Here is a 16,575-nt window from a genome sequence, read left to right as displayed (position 1 = left end):
TACAAAAGTTGTGTGAGGAGATTCATTTCTTTCATATAAAAATGAAATGCCCAATTTGGGATAAATTGGTCTGAGTAATATTGCTTAGTGTTTCCTTTAATCTGAAAAGGTAATCGGCTGCTAGGTTGCAGGGAGTTCCACAGGGTTTTTCTAGTTCCTCCCCTCTCTGCTTTCCCCCATCCCTGTCATGGTTATTGTATTTAAGAATAAGCATTGAGATTTTGGAAAGTATTTCTTTGTTTCTTCCCCACCTTTTCCAAATCCATGTGACTTCTAGTTCCCTGGAGAACTAAATATCAGGATTGAAGGCTTCTGTCACAGCTGGTATGTGGAGCAAAGGTTTTCAAACCACTTACTACCAAAGCTCCAAGTCTGCTGAACAGAAAACTGGCTCAGGGAACATGTGTTTGTGGATCATCCTGACTCTTGTATCGTGTCCCTGTTCTTTCCAGATATTTTGCAGGAGAGGGGAATTGATAATGTCTTCAGAACCTGGAGCTAACAAACGGCATCATAACCCAGTGGACAGTATATGCAGAAAGATCAAATCTATCCAAATGATGGACCACGTCTCTAACCCTGCTTTGCAGATACCAAAGTTTCAGTCCCAAAACTTTGACAGTCCGCAGAGCAATGTCAAAAAAAACCTAGAAGAACTACTGAAGAAAAGAACTTTCAGAAGTCATGACAGTCCTGATCTGCACTTAATCAGTCCCAGCTGTGACAGCATTTTCTCTGCAGACCTGCAGTTGCTGTCACCTTGTCTTGATCACATGTCTGACTCCAGTCCTATAAATGCTACATATTCAATCTTTAAAAGAAAAGAGAGATCCAGCAGCTCATGGATGCCAGTATGTGCCATTGAGAGCTCTTCTTCATCCTACTTCAGATCCAGAGAGGCCAATACTCAAAACAAGCTGTCTGCTTTATCAAATATTGAATCTAAAGATGTGCCTCATGAGCAGAAGTATCTCACATCAAGTCCAAATTTATATTACTTTACACCTGATAAAAAGTCAGAAAATGCTGTGAAACGATCTCCTGTGCCAAAGAGGTCATCTTTGAGTGAAAGAGGTAAAAATCCTGGGGAAAAACACTCCCAGTCCAAAGTCCTAGACAGCTGAGCACTCAACCTACATAGGTGACATTTAGTTGCTACTTAAACTTGTAACAATATGTTTTAGAATAATTCAGATTTAATAAGACAACAGAAAGTGCTGACTAAAATCTAAAATTTACTCTATAAATTATTAATGTGAATATAAAAAGTGAGGAAGTAATGAGTCAAGTCAAATACTCAAATCTGCTAATTCCTTTTTTGTGGAGAAGAGATTTGGCTTTTAATTTAGTCTGCCTTTAATATAAAAAGGAGTTTAGATGTGTTTTTTGTTGTGCATCAAAGTCACTATGGACAATAACAAACATATCCTTCATAGGATGGAAGCAGTCACTGGAGTACAAAACGGACACCACGCATGATGCGAGTTTGTTTTGTGAAGAAGACCTACTGACGACCATTTTCTATGCATGTGACGTAGACCAAACAGGTTTGTCAGTGACTTTTCATTGCTCTGTTTTGTTCTTCTATCAACAAATTTTCACGGTTCACTTTGTGTTATGGTTCCCAAGACATGATACGTGATAGAGTAACTAGTTCGCTTAGCCAAGTGGCTGTATGCGTGGCAGAAGCAGAATAGATGTCTGTGCCTCTTTTGCATGGTGCTTGTCTCTTCCCCCCTCAGTCCCCTTCATCCTCAGCTCATCTTTGCTTTATTTTAATGCAGAGGAAGTACAGGAACAATCTGCTTCCAGCAATCAACCTTACTGGAAATGACTGTAATTTCTTTTAGGTTTTTTCTTGTTAGAAAATAGAACTTTGGGAAACCTCAGAGCAAGAGAGAATTCCTTTAACTTCCACCTCAAACATGACTTAAAATGGTAGAGAAAGGAGTTGTCTTGTAGACTAAAACAGTGTTAGTCACAGGGTCTGCACAGTTTGAGAGACCTAAAAATAGTAGCATAGTAAATGTATTGAATTTGTTCTTAAACTGGAGTCCAAAAATTGAATAAACTGGATTTTCATACTTCTGTATTTAAAAAAAAATAAAATAAACCAAAGCTCTTCCTTTCTGGAAGAACTGCAGGGATCAGTTGCTTATCTACAGCTCTTGAAGGCAACAGAATACACACCAGTGCGGATGGGTAGCTTGCCCTTCTACAACTGTTTAAAATTGTCTACTAGATGTAAGAGTCTGGCACATGGACATCTGTATCTGTTTTAGGAAAAGTTGCAGTTTCCAAGATAGTTGATTATTTGAGACATACAACCAGTCGGGGGTTGGAAGATAGTGGTCTTGAAGAGCTGTGCAACATGCTTGACCCAGATCAGAAAGACATCTCCATGGACCTGGAAACCTATCATGCCATCATGAAAGAGTGGATTGAGGACTGTAAGAGTAAATGGTAATAGCTTTTTATCAATCTATCTCATAAAAGCTTCTGTAAAAACAGAAGAGGAGAAAATTCTCTTGTGGCTTGTGCCTTCTGTACTCTGTAACAAAGATGTTATCAGAACACTGTGACCACAGAGTGGGTTTTGGCTGAAAGCTTTCAGATCTAAAAAGTTGGTAAGCGATCCAGTGTTATACTGATTTTGTGATTCTTGATGCTTCTTTGTTTTTTTTTTCAGGGAAGATGGTGCCACTGAGGAACTAGCAGCAGGCATGGAAGACCTGGAATCCAAAGTGTATAAAACCACCCCTGAAGGTGCATACCCTTTTATTGTGGTTTTATTCAGGAAAACTCCATTTTCTCACTCTATACCATCTATAACTAACACCCCCACACACATGCTTCTTTCAGCAAAAAAGACAACTCTCCGGATGAATGTTACATCAGGAAGCTTGGAGGCCTTTGGAGGTGATGTGTCTAGAGGAGACATGTAAGTCCATTCAAGCAATTCCTTCTCAGAAGTTCCTACTCCGAGCTTTGAAATACTTGAGAGCTACTTCTGAGAACTACTGTTACAGAAAACTTTCTTGGTAGAGTTTCTAGTGTCTGTTGCATGCTCTTGTTGCTACCGCATGCTTCCTCACAGCTTCTGCTCAGGCTTAAAAACACACTGGTAATTCTTCCTATTGTTATGTCGGTTCTTCTGTGTCCATTTTCCTCTTTAATTCATTGTGGTCTGAGTTTTGCCGTGTGTTTCTTTTTTAAAACAGTACCTTCCCTAAGTTCCTAGGTTTATGTGACACTAGAAGACATTATCTCCTGAAAATCTGGTGGCACATCTTGATTTCAAGGAGCATTAAAAAGTACTTAAAACCAAAATGGTTCCTGGTGAATTAGAGAATTTATCTGATGTTGTATCTCAGTGCAGAACAAATCACAGTACACTGCAGCATTACAAGTCCTCTGTGGGATCTCCTCTCGCCTCTCTTATCAGTGCAGCACAGCATCAGGATTTTTTGACAGTCTAAATTGGATCAAATCTCCTTTCTCAGTCTTTCCTTGTTTGGTTTCTGGAACAGGGAGACTTCTGACTTGATAATCTGTGTTGCGGACCTGCAATACAACAACCAGAAGCTTCAGGAGGAGAACAGCAAGCTGAAGCTCACACTGGAAGCTGTGGATGAGACCAACAATAAGCTATTGGCAGATAATGAGGATCTACGTCAACAAATAAAAAGGTGGGAGACCCTGATGGCACCAGGTCTACAGTGTAATGGCCATGAGCAGACCTGTTTTCCAAGTGATCCAGCCTTGCTTCATGCTTTTAACCTCACCAGTGCTTCATGGCAGCAACTTCCAACAACTTGATTATTCTGCTCTATAACTCCTGGTTTTATAAGAACCAGGAGGTGTTGTAAATCATTCATTTATATCATTCCTCTTACAGCCTGGCTCTTGCAGCACAAGTTGCTGCAAGTGCACACAGGCAAAATCTTAGGGTAAAGCAAAATCAAAGAAACAAAGCAGGAATAATAATTTTTTTAAATGCTTGATATTACTAAGAGAACAGCTAAGCACTGGAAGAATTCCAGTCCCAGACTACACGCTTGCTGACAAGCAGAGGGGAAATGGGCATTTAAGAGCTGGTTTGCTAGTCCCTTGAGGAACTAAGTGAGTTTTCTTACTAGCTTAGTATTGCTGCAGCCTGGGGACCCATCAATGCCACAAGTACAAGGCTTTATTTAGAATAAATTCATAATGCTAATCTGACCTAACTAATTCAAGTGTGATATAGTTACATGACCTGCAAAATCATTCCCAGTATCTTCTGTGGAGTTTAGGCCAGGAGTCTGCAGGGTAGCTGGCAGGGGATGTATGCCCTCGTGTTGTACCATGTTCTCAGGAATGTTCTGCAGTCTAGAGCTAGCCAGGAAAGATATCCACCAGCACACTGGTTAAATATAAACTGGGGTATCGGATCAGGACAAGAAAATGATGCAGTGCTTATCCTTGAAAACTGAACTGAAATGGTTTCCTTAACTGCTAACAATGAAGTGCTCTAAAGATGAGGTTATGTGCTCAGGTAAACTGACATTTGACTATAACAAGCTAGGTTGTAGGTGAATGCAAACAAAAGCACACTATCTTGGATGCTATGTTTGCCTGGGGTTTTATCCCTTATTGTGAGAGTGGAAGGGGGTGATAAACAAAAGGTAAGTCCATGAGAGTTTATTTGCTGGACAAAAACAACAGGCTTGCACTTGACTGTTGATCTTATGTGAAATATCTGTACCAAAGGAAGTCCCTGGTGGCTTCTAAAAATACTATTCTTGGTATTTCAAGCCTATCTAATGACCAATAGTAACTCACTAAAGTTTCTCTGGATTTCCGTCTCCCCATGCAGCATCCAGCATTCCGTGCTGAAAGCCAAATCGCTGGAAGAAGAACTAGAAGAAGCAAAAAACAACCTGAACCTGTTGGAAGAGAAAAGACAACAGATTCTCTGGCAGAATAAACAGCTAGTAGGTGCTCTTATTTCTTAGCTTACATTGTACAGCATCTCATACTTTAGTGCAGCAACAGCATGGTTGCTCAAACTGTAAAAATCAGCAGTATGAGCTCCTCTGTGCCAGTAGGTACTGGAAATTTTTGAGGGTGTTTTGAAATGTGATTTATTAGTTTTACAAAACCAATGTGAAGTTTCTTTAAACTAGTGTCAATTGGAATTAATAAAACAATTAACGGCCAGTCTTGCATATAATTATGCTTGAAGACAACAGCTCGTGTGCTGCCATCATGAAATTCACGTGACTTCTAAAATCAGCAGACAGAGATTTTGTTCAGATGTCCACACAACTTTTCCAAAACACCCTACGTTATTGCCAATGTCCATATGGGTTGGTAGGTATAAGAAGAAGCTATGAGAAATCTTTCTACTCTGGACTGGCAGATGGAAGCCAGGCAGCACACCTTAGTGTGTCTAAAAGAACACAAGCTGCCTACATGACAACATCTGGATTGAACAAAAGGTGTCTGAATATCAAAGCCCATCTTGACTGTAAGAGGTGTGAAGGAGTCTGGTAACAGGGGTGATGTGACTGCAGCTTTGGCAGGTGTTTCCAGCCACCGAAGTATAGGCTCTCCAGAGAGCATATGTTTGCATTGCTGCCACGCATGTTGTTCACACTGCAGTGGCATCACCATGTTTTGCTGTGTGGGTGCAGCTGTAAATTGATGCTCCACAGTGCTCTGTGCTGCTGATGGTGGGCAATTAGAAATAAGAAAGGCTTCCATGCCAAGCAAGAACACAAGATTTACTTTTTTTTGTGCTTTCCTGCTGCAGTGTGTGTATATTATTGATCTGCTTTGAGATCACATGTATAACTCACCTTGTGAGAAGGAGGAGGGGTGGGAGAGAGAAATATTATTAGAAGCTTTGTAGTTGTGCTTATAATTCCCTTAGTTACTGTTCCCTGTGCAGTGGAAGCACTGCCTGGGATACTGCTACATTGCTTCATGTCCGACATGAAAAAAGTGTAGTGTGGCACATAGGCTTTCTAGTTCTGTCTTTACTCAAGCATGAGTGCAACTAGACTTCCTCTTTTTGGTCTTAACACCTCCTTCATATCACCTAGTGGTCTGAGTTTTACCCTGATTTGAAATGCCTGTGTCAAACCCCACTTCCCTTTTGGCTGTGCTCTCTGAAGCAAAGGAATGCCACACCACAACTTCATGTTGGGCTCTGGAGGCGTTTGTGGCCTATTGTTCTCTGGCTTAGTTTGGCTTTGAATATTGAACTTGACATGCTAAAAACAAAGTATTTCTTTTTCTTCTAATAAACCTGACCAGGAAAAAGAAAATCAGTCTCTCATCATCAAAGTTACTTCTCTCCAGGAAGAGGTAAAATAAATCATGACTATGCAAGTACGTGTTCTTGTCCAACTAAAAGCTCACTGTTAAGGAATTAAATGTTTATTATACTTTGAAGCCTGACATGTTAATTAGGTTATCAAGATATCTTTCATTTTACAAGGATGACTTATCATAAAACTCTGTATCTTGAAGCTGCACTGTGCTTCAGACTTTCCATCTGCTGAGTAAGTAAGGATGAGGGTTGGGAGAAGCATGGGGACAGGGACAAACAGCTGCTTTTCTCCCTCTTTTTCAAAGCTTTATAGGCAAATTAAAAATATTTCTGGTTAACATAGCTGTAAATATTATAACTGTATTGAAACAATTTCCACTGAAGACTTTTTGATGTTCAGTTCTGTTTCCTTCCTGTAAGATACAAAGAAGGAATCTTGTATAGAAATGTAACTCCAAAAAAATTATATAGTGACCAAAGGCTCCACTTGCGGATAGATCCATTGGCACTGGCTAAGGACCTACATGAGGCTTGTAGGGAATATATTGCTATTGGTTGATTGTGGTTTTGTTGGTTTTTTTTTTCCTTTTTTTTTTCTTTTGTTTCTCTGTTTGGTGTTTTCTTGTTTGGAGAAGAGCCATTCACCACTTTATTTCATTAAAGTAAATGTTTTATAAGCCAGTTTATCAGGTGATCAAATGTTTTAATACTTGCTTACAGCCTATGTCTTAGACTATTTAGGATGAAAGAGAGAAACAAGTTAAATTATGCATAATAGTGAAAAGAGGCACTTAATGGATTTGGGGATCTTATGATGCCAACATCGTAGTCATTGTTCGTTGCATGCTTATCATGCTCAAGATTAGGCTTTCTGAAAAGCTTGTAATTCCAAATAGCTATTAAATTGCATCTTTCCTAAAATAATCCTCATGCTGCAGGCCTGAAAGCTTTTCCTTAGCTTTTTAGGTCTGCTTGTAAATCACATCTTGAAGTTTTTCTCTTTTAACAGTGCTCTAGAGAAATGAGGGGAAAAGGAGCAGAAACAGTTTCAGTGGTGCAGGCACATAGAATGCATGTGCATAAATACTGGTAGTGCTTTAGAGTAGGCAGCACCTTGGGGGTGGAGGTATCATTTTGCCTAGTTTCTTCAAGGAGAAACTGTCAATCAATTCAGCTGTGCCTGTACACTCTATCTTGTTTAGAACATTAGAAACAGCATGGATACTGATGGACTTCAAAAGAAGATATTGGAGCTGTCTAAAAATGCGGCAGAACTTCAAGTAAGCATTTCAACTCTAGGAGGAACAGAAGGACAGCCTATAGATTACTTGTGTCTAGTGAGAAGAATTTCTGCTTCTGGAAGGTAGACAGCCCTGAGCCTGCCTTTGTTAAAGAACTGTAGTGCAATTAGACAATGTGACAGCTTTGACTACGAAAGTTGCCATCTGGATGTTTAAAACTGGGTTGATATAAACAGTCCACAGTTCCATTATTTCCTTTAAGGAAAGAAGGTTTCCTTTTAGAAAACCTTTTCCCCACTATTTGAGAAAGTTTGTCAGAAAGCTGTGCTTTGGCTGATCTTGCTGAAACTATTACCCTGAACAGACAAGAGGAAAAAAATATGGCTGTGAAAGCTGAGAAAGCTTTCACTTTTAACTGGGTACAAGATTTGAACTTTGAAGAACACCATCCAAGGTACTCACAGAACCTGATTTTTCTAAAATAGGAATGTTAATAACCTTTGTCCCTTTCAAGTAGGACACAGGAACAGACTTGTGTTATAGTGCATACCAATGACGGGAAGTATTTTTGATCTTTTCATTCTTTAGATACAAGTGCATATCTATGAGACCACTGTGGTGAATAAAGAGGCAAGCTTGATCCAGGTTAGTTGCTCTTACTTCATTATTGTCTTGACTGAAAATACTGATTATGGGATGCTTTGTAAAAAGGCAAGGCAATAGTCTTCACTGTGGCACTTTTATTTCTACTGTTCTCACACTACAGAACCTGATCCTATAAATTGCTTCAAAGTAGGCGAGAACTGCTTTAGGACCTGGTTATGAGTTGGCATAATTAAAGGTTGCAGGATTTTGATTTTGTTTAAAAAAGGAAAAAAATCACAACTTATTAAAACAAAACAAACTGCAAACTTCAGAAAAGCATACAGAAGTTTCTAAAGGCTACAGGCTACTTCTTATAACACCTGATGAAAGAATGTACCTGCAGAAGATCCTTTCCTTTGTGTTTTACTTCAATTGCTTAAATTTTGTGCCAAACTGATTTAGAGCCCAATGGAAAAGCAAATTTGTCCTTTCTCATTAGTGAAGTAGAATTACCTAGGCTTTGCTGAAGACCAAACATTTCTGGTGTTGGTTTTAAACTTGTATTTTTTATTAGAAAGCAAAGACATAAGACCACATAAGGGTGTTGGAATTCTCTGGATTCATGAATTATGGACATAGCTTTCTAGGCTAATGGAATTTTTATTTAGCAGGACAGGTTGTAAATCAGCTGATGAAATGTTTGACTATTGGGCTGTTTGTAAAAATCAATTTTGCAGCTGAAGTCAAAAAGTGACAACCTGACTTTAGGGTGATCCAGTCAACAATTTTGTACCAGAGTGTTTTTTAATAGGGTTTTATTTTTTGTTGGTTTTTGTTTTTTGTTTTTTGTTTTTTTTTAACCAAAACAGCTTAAGAGCACAAATGAATTAACTCTTTCTTTTTGGTATGTTTTTCACATAGCTTTCACTCCTCCCTCCTTGAATAATTCAAAACATTTGTGGCCTCCTTAGTATCCTTTAATTTTAAAAAGGCTTCTCTAGTTTATTGACTAAATGGGAATTCTGAATGCAGACTGCATGCTCTTGTAGATAAAGGTGACCATTTTGTATAATCTTGAAGAAACTGGTATGGCAAACTGAATTGTTGCTTTAGGATCTGTGGTATTAGGGCTTACCTGTAAGCTAGAAAAAGCCCTCTCATACCTTTTTATACAAAGGTATATAGATAGGATTGTTGGTTATCGAAAGTTATTATGCCAACCTTTCTTTTCCAGGCCTGCAGAAGGTACATGAAGATAGAAAACACTTTGGGGTTTTGGGGGGTTTGTGTGGGGGGTTGGTTTTTTTTGGTTTTTTGTTTGTTTGTTGCTGTTTTGGGGGTTTTGGTTTGTTTTTATTATTTTTTTTTAATTGGGTTCTGGTGTTTTGTTTTGTTTTGCATTATTTTATTTTATTTTAAACCTTCAGCACCATACATCAGTTTTCTCTACTAAGGCTGGAAACTTTGTTTTATAACCTTGCTTTTCCTGTTTAGCTTTCTGTGTGTTTCATCTCTTTCAAAACCATCAACTATTTTTAAAAATAAAGAGTAGGAAGAACTGTAGATAAAAGGGGCGAGAGGACCAGAGCTCTTACTTGAAATTACTTTTTTTTCTAAGAAATTCTCTACTTCTCTGTGCAATCTTCTATTGTAATGGCATTATATGAATGAAGCCCATTGCTGGTTTGGAATACTAAGAAAGCTACTACTTTTACTAACTCCTCAGTCTTACCATGAGGGTTGATATATTCTGTATCAGCTCTTTCATTAGGTGGTGTTTAATCTGAGTGTTTTGCCCTATGTCTTTAATCATGAAAACTAATGGGGATAAACTCTGAACATTGCAACCATTTAAGGATCAGTTGGACTCAAACTCTTGTTCATAGTCCAATTTTTCAGCTAAACACAGAGTCCTTCCATTTAGCTTAAGAAGCTAATGCTGGTACAAAAACCATGTAAGTAATAAAGTGTAGAAACTGGAAAGAGAATTTCTGTCTCTTTAATTTTAGGAGCTACATAGAAAAGGTCATCCAAGTGCTTTGTTAGTCAGTATGCAAAGTAATTCACTGTATTCTTTAAAATCTGCAACTATTTTTATGTTACGTAATCAGGCTGCTGCTCAAACCTAAATAGCATGGCTTACTGCTGTGATGCAGGATTGAGTATAGTGTTATTCTGGTTACAATACATCATAGCCGTAAGTGTTACAAATGCACTTCAATGTGCTAGTTGTTGGGTTGTGTCATTTGAAGGCTTTTTTTCTCCACAGAAAGAGCAGGACATCAAAGAACTGAAGTTAACCATTGTGGAGTGTTCCTCAATAATAGAGGTAGGGGACCAAGTTTAGTTTTTTGATTATGAGAGGAGAAAGCATGTACATCCTTTGCTTATTCTGCATGACAAACTAATGCTCTAACCAGGTCTGATGTATGTTTTAGACTTTGCGGACAGAAAAGAATAAACTACTGGAGAACATGCAGCACATGCAGCAAGAGCTGATCTCGTGAGTATTGCAAACAAGGCCCAGGAAGTGCAGTTTGTCACAGGTCAAAAAGAGCAGATGCATTTTTTTCTTATTATTTATTTATTTATTTATTTTTCTTGCTTTTAGAAATGGGTTGAATTTCCCATTGTTGTGCAAATTGAACTGCAATATTCCTGAAGGGACGAATTCACTGCACTGTGAACTGGAACTTGCTCAGTCTTCCGAGGTATGACTCAAATCTTTATTGAATATCATTCCAGGGTCTTGCATCAGTTGGGAAGAACAAAGCTCATTCCCTGTAGGTCATTAGATAGCCTTGGAATTCAAAGTTATTATTCCTACTAGACAAGCATAGAATGAGAAGGTTACGTTATTGTCCCAAGTATGTTGGAGAAAGTACAAAGAAAAACAAAGCACCTGGAGATCTAAAAAAAAAATGAGACTTTAAATCTGGAAGTGCTAGAGTCATGCATGTAGCTGGCACACTTGTAGGAGAACACATGAGTTTTCAAATATATAAAAGCTATTATGTTGCAGGGAGTAACAGTCTGTTTTCTTCTTTTACTGCCTAGATGAGATATGAGCAATGATTTTCAATTGCAGGAGGGGAAACCTCATTTTCCTTGAGATCTAATGTAGTGAAAAGGAAAATTGAGCATTAGAGTAATCGCCTTGACAGGGTTGTAGAGTCTTCACCTAATTTATTCTTTAGGAACTCTGATGAGCATCTGCCTGTAGGTACCATTCCCTTGCTCTTCAGCAGATACAGTAGAGACTGATCTTGGGGGGGACATTACTGTCCCAATGAGGTCTTTGAATAGTAACTCTGAGGAGGACAGGGGAGTCATCCTTCTGAGTCTGGCACAGGCTGACAAAACCTTAGCGCTGCAGTTGAGCCTGTCGGTTTGGAGCTGTAGTGTCCCCCATGTCCTCTGCAGAACACCTGGCATGTGGTTTGGTAACTTCCGGGAACTATGCTTTTGGTCAGACAAGCTTCACATAACACTGGAAGTTTGGTCTCTAATTTATCGTTCTTGGAGCTTTCCAGCACTCCAATGGGGAAGAACTGAAAAGAATCCCAAAACCGATTTATACGTACACTGTGGTTTTGGTTCAGATTTTTATCTGAGCTATTCTGTGCCCGTTTCCCTAAAGGTATTCCATGGAGTACCATCCTTCCTGACAGTGCTGTCTTCTCTTCAAACGCAAGCTGTGTAGCCAAGCTGATATGCAAGATATGCTATCACAGGGATTTTTCTTGTAAGACTCCTGTGTTTTTACATGTGGTGCATTTGCAAAGAGTTAAGATTTGCCACAGGAAAAGAAAAAATCTACTAATAGACTAAAACTACAGGCCTGGAAAAGAGAGGTATACTTGGCTAAGCAGCTCCATTTCAAAAGTAATGTATAATCCCCTACTGCAGCTCCCCGTAACCACAGTGAGTCATTGTGCTTGCTTCTCAAATGTTGCAATGAGACACAATTCCACCAAATCACCTGTAAAGCAAGTAATGGCTCTGCTTGTTCATCACTTGGTAAAGCCTCTTCTGAATAAAGATAACTAATTATTGACTTTCTCTTGCTTACTCCTGATGTGAAAATTTATATTGGATCACTCGGCAGCTTGGCTGGCTTGCTTTTTTCTTTTTAAATCCCCATGACATGAAAAGCTTTTACAAGTTTCAAGTTTCAGTAGCTCTGACCTTCTGGTAAATACAACACAGGGGTACTTCAGAGAAGTCTAAATGTCACTGATGCTGGTTTGCAATAAGGAGATGTCAAAATAAACTAGCTGGCTCTTCCATCTCTTCAAAGATTACCAAGACTGAACGGACAGCCCTGGATGAAACACTGGACCGTGAAGTGCTGGTTTTACTTCAGGGACCTGAATATGGGGGAGAAAAATTTAAGACTGTCATGCGAAATCTGGTCAGTGACAGAGCTCATGTGAATAAGGATATGGTCTTCTATCAGCCTTTTAACTGAGATGTCTGCTAGCACTGATACTTGGATCATGTTTACTCCTTTTGAAAAATTAAGAATAGCAGCTTTGGGAGTGGAGTGGGGGGTATACTCACTCTAACAGTGTCACTTGGCACCTACGCTAACACTGTCACTTATAACCTCGGTAATTCTGGGCAACGCTGTGTCAGACTAGTACTGGAGATGCCATGGTTTGGGGTTTGGTTGGTTGGGTTTTTTTGTTCTTATTTGGTTGGTTGGTTTTATGGGGGAAGGGGTGGTTGTTTGGGGGTTTCATTTGATTTGATTTTTTTTCTTGGTTTTCAGCAAGAGGAAGCCTCTGAAGCAGAGGAGCTGATAATGGCTTCTTTACAGTGGGTAAAAGATTCTGATGTGAGCATGCAACATGTTTGGGAAAGAAAACTTGTGGTAAGCAACTCTTTCTCTAAAGCTATTTTATGAAATAGTGGGGCTGTGCAAAAGCTTGAGGTCGGTATCTAACTGCTGCTTGCTATGTATATTAATTACTTGAGATCATAGCAGTACGTTTGGGGGCTGGAGATGGCTGTATGATGAGAAGTCTTTTGTAACTTCTTTTGTGAGGAGGTGGAGGAAGGAGAAGATTGCTTTTCACTTAAATACTGTGTTTTTCCCGACTCGTCTTGTGCAAGAGCTCACTCTTAAAACTATGCTTGAAGGAAAGGGTAGATGAAGCAAGTCAATTTGAGGATGAAAATGAGGTCAGATGGCAATGCTCACTGTGTGAGCTATGAAGCTTGTCTTCCCACTACATGCTTCTCTGTGCCTTGAGCACCTATTTTCTACTGTGCTCTGCATCTGGCTACAATAGTAGCTGGTTTCACCACTGGGGAGGATGGAGGTAGCTTTATAACCAGACTTCCAAATCAAAACCTTCATAGTGTTTGCTTTCTTTTGAAAGGCAGAGAATTCTGTTTTTTCTGGACACGCTCCACAGGAAAGGTTCCTACAAAAACATCTTTTACAACTTAATCTAATGTATTTTTACTTTTACTCATACCTCTTGTGAGGCTTCAGAGTAAAGGCTTTTGCTCAAGGCAACCAGCAAAAATAACTTCCCTATGTGATAGCAGCAGTCTGCAGGCACAGCTCAACTCTTTGTATTGTTTCCTCCTTCCCTCCTGTGTAACAGCACAGGTTCTGAAATTTGTATCTCGCAAGATGAGGCTTTTTCTCTAACCAGCCCCTTCTTGCTAATCTGTTATTAGGAACACTGCTATGGAAAACTCCACCAAGCTGTATATTGATGCTGTCTTTCAGCTCCTTAATAGATGCAAAAACTCGGTTCATCCCACTTGGGTAATAGCAGGTGGCATCACAGTATGTGCTGCTTTAAACTGTTAGCTTTTAAGCAGAAACCTATTCTTTTCCTCTAGTGCTGCAAAATGCTGTAGTTGACCCTCTTCGTCTTTCCTGGGCAGGCATGAGCAATCATTGGAGCCATCCAGTCCTGCAGCCAGCTTTAAGTTTGGGGCTTTTTTTCCTTTTTTTATGGGAGTCCTGAAAGCTTTCCTTTGGAGAAGGTGCAAGTGTCTCTGTCTCTTCACCCTGGTATAACTTTGGGTAGACTCTAGGAAACTTCCGGCTCCTGCATTGCTGTAGCTCTTTGATCTCGACTAAAAACTTCGTCCTTCAAAGCTGTCATAGCTGAAAAATGCTTGTTAACTTACCCTGCATGTTGGGATTGTATTCCTGTTAAACATATGAAGCTAACAACTTCTGGTGTGGGTGTTCGAGTTGATCACTGCAAATGAATACTATTCTGGCTCCTAGATAGCAATGCATTTGAAAACTACATTAACAGAGGATCAAAGAACAAGATTCTTTAGAAATAAAAGGGCCCATCTTTCTGAGACTTGTAGGGATGGGTAATGACTTCATGTCAAATGTATTGTCTTCACCTAGCTAGATCAACCCAGATATATGGGAAATATGATAGATGGAGCTGAACAACAGTAGATCTGAAAAAGAAAAATTCAAAGTAGCTTCTTCTAACCTTAGAGTTTTTGTAGACAAATGAATCGAATCTTGGACTACATATTCCCACTTAAAGACTAAACACTTCCCCACCATTTCCTGTGAAATATATTATGGACAGGTTCTGCTGGGGTTTAATATTTTTAAGCATGTTTAAAGTATATTATTCATAGACTAAATTTTAAGTCTGTGTTTTTGTGCATATATACATATATTTAAGCATACATAGATGGTGCTCATAAAAACTATTTCACTTTTCTCCTGCTGGAAGATGAGACTGTGTCATATGTGCCCTGCTAAGCCGATGGCACTTATGTGTCAAAACCATGTTATTTATAAGAGTGAGTGCTGCCTGCCTTGGCTGAGAAACTCGTCTTCAGGATATGGGCATTTGCATATGGTCACATTCCGTGTCATCCTAGTAAACCTATCTAGCTCTGGCAGCTGGATTTTCTTGTAGCATGACGCTGGATGTGCTTTTTTTGTTGTCGTTGTTTGAGGCTCACAAACAGCTTTAGGCTCTAACATTATCTAGCAAGTAGATAATGTAGCCCATGTTCTAGAATTAATGTTTTCCCCTTTGAACTAATGTAAAATCACAGAATTAGGAACCTCATTTTTACCTGACCTTTGACTTTTCATTAAGCATTCTTTATAATTCACTGTTTTGCATGTTCTGTTGAACAAAGTCAGACAAAGAGGACTGGATTTTTCATTCTTAGTACTTTATACTGCAAGTTAGAGAGGATTCTATGTTACTTAACACCTCATTATTACTCTCTTCCCCTTTTTCTTCCTACAAATCAGAGGCAAAACTGAAAGCCCTTGTCACGGGGTCATCTCTTGGGCATTTTTCATCTGCTAGATATGTACTCAAACTGAAATATGCATTTACCATTGTTTGGTTGGGTTTTATTTTGCTGTAATACAAACTCAAATTGGTGCCAGTGGGCTTAGTTGTGCTTTGAGGAAATGGTCACAGAAGTCTAAATTATCCATTTTAGTGCTTCCTGCAAGATAGTCATTATTAAAACTTCCTTATGAAATCCGTTTTCCATTGCTGTATCTGCAGATCTTGTGACAGAGTTTTTCTGGGGTAAGTTAAGACTGCCTCCTGTACCATGTAATCTTCTGCCACGCTTACCGTAAATACTTACTAACAGTATATTTGTTTTACAAGGGACAAAGAGGAAGAGAAGTATCTGTGCACCCTAGATCTACCTAGAAAGACAGGCTGAGAATAGCTTTTGATTTAAAGTAGCCTTGTGAAAAAAGTGGGAGCCATTTGTCAAATTGATCATACTGAAGGTGTGCGTTTTCTTGTGCAGACTTACGCATTGCTCCATCTTAAAGTCTTAAAGTACTAAAACTTGGCAGGAGTCTGGCCTGTGTATCCCCACATCCTATCGGATTCAGGTGTTGGAAGGCACAGGTTTGAAGTTTAGGTAGCTTTGCTAACCTGTTAGACTGCAGAAAACAGCTCTGTACAACACAAACACCCTTTTCTCCTTTATAATTTTTTCCTTATTAACATGTATTTTTCCATATCTCTCCCTGTTCCCCCACCCCCCATCACAACCAGATGTTGTGTGAGCAGATGACAAAATATTGTCAGTTATCCACTGTCTTTACTGGTGATAGTGTTGAATGTAGGTGATGATACTAAATGGTGAAGCAATCAGTTCTTATCTCACTATGGTTCTGGTTTACTCCCTGGCTCTACTCCTCATTTAATCACATGGCAGTTCAGTTTCAAAATTCCATAGGTTCTCAAGCAAGAACTAGGAGAGAAAAGACACCTTTGGATCCAGAAACTTCATCTCTTGGAAAAATACAAAGAATCCCTAGATAAGGATTTTATTCGAATGGCAGCCAACCTGAGGAGAACCAAGACGGAGCAACTTCACCTAAGGAAAGAGCTCTCTGCCAGGTACCCCTTCAAAGCAGTGTGTCTTTCTGGTTTCAGTTTG

The 16,575-nt window shown here is 39.2% G+C and overlaps 1 protein-coding gene across 2 annotated transcripts in view; it reads left to right on the top strand.

Annotated features, from left to right (window-relative positions):
- The first annotated feature begins 428 nt into the window (after positions 1–428).
- IRAG2 (inositol 1,4,5-triphosphate receptor associated 2) overlaps positions 429–16,575 on the top strand; it is a 39,093-nt gene continuing 22,946 nt past the window's right edge. For both annotated transcript variants that reach the window (XM_061472170.1, XM_061472169.1), the window contains exons 1-16: positions 429–1,074; positions 1,437–1,547; positions 2,283–2,463; positions 2,690–2,766; positions 2,863–2,941; positions 3,531–3,689; positions 4,856–4,973; positions 6,301–6,351; positions 7,519–7,596; positions 8,146–8,202; positions 10,412–10,471; positions 10,581–10,645; positions 10,754–10,853; positions 12,443–12,556; positions 12,917–13,018; positions 16,372–16,535. In XM_061472170.1, coding sequence (XP_061328154.1) covers positions 480–1,074; positions 1,437–1,547; positions 2,283–2,463; positions 2,690–2,766; positions 2,863–2,941; positions 3,531–3,689; positions 4,856–4,973; positions 6,301–6,351; positions 7,519–7,596; positions 8,146–8,202; positions 10,412–10,471; positions 10,581–10,645; positions 10,754–10,853; positions 12,443–12,556; positions 12,917–13,018; positions 16,372–16,535 — 2,111 coding nt within the window. In that variant the 5' untranslated portion in view covers positions 429–479. The remainder of the gene's footprint in view (positions 1,075–1,436; positions 1,548–2,282; positions 2,464–2,689; positions 2,767–2,862; positions 2,942–3,530; positions 3,690–4,855; positions 4,974–6,300; positions 6,352–7,518; positions 7,597–8,145; positions 8,203–10,411; positions 10,472–10,580; positions 10,646–10,753; positions 10,854–12,442; positions 12,557–12,916; positions 13,019–16,371; positions 16,536–16,575) is intronic.

This window comes from Pezoporus flaviventris, unplaced genomic scaffold (genome assembly GCF_033815535.1).
Source record: "Pezoporus flaviventris isolate CSIRO_AGI_PZ_B2104156 unplaced genomic scaffold, CSIRO_AGI_Pfla_v1 ptg000070l, whole genome shotgun sequence".
Lineage (NCBI taxonomy): Eukaryota > Metazoa > Chordata > Aves > Psittaciformes > Psittacidae > Pezoporus > Pezoporus flaviventris.
The sequence above is the reverse complement of the archived record's forward strand: the minus strand, read 5'-3'. Positions and strand labels throughout refer to the sequence as shown.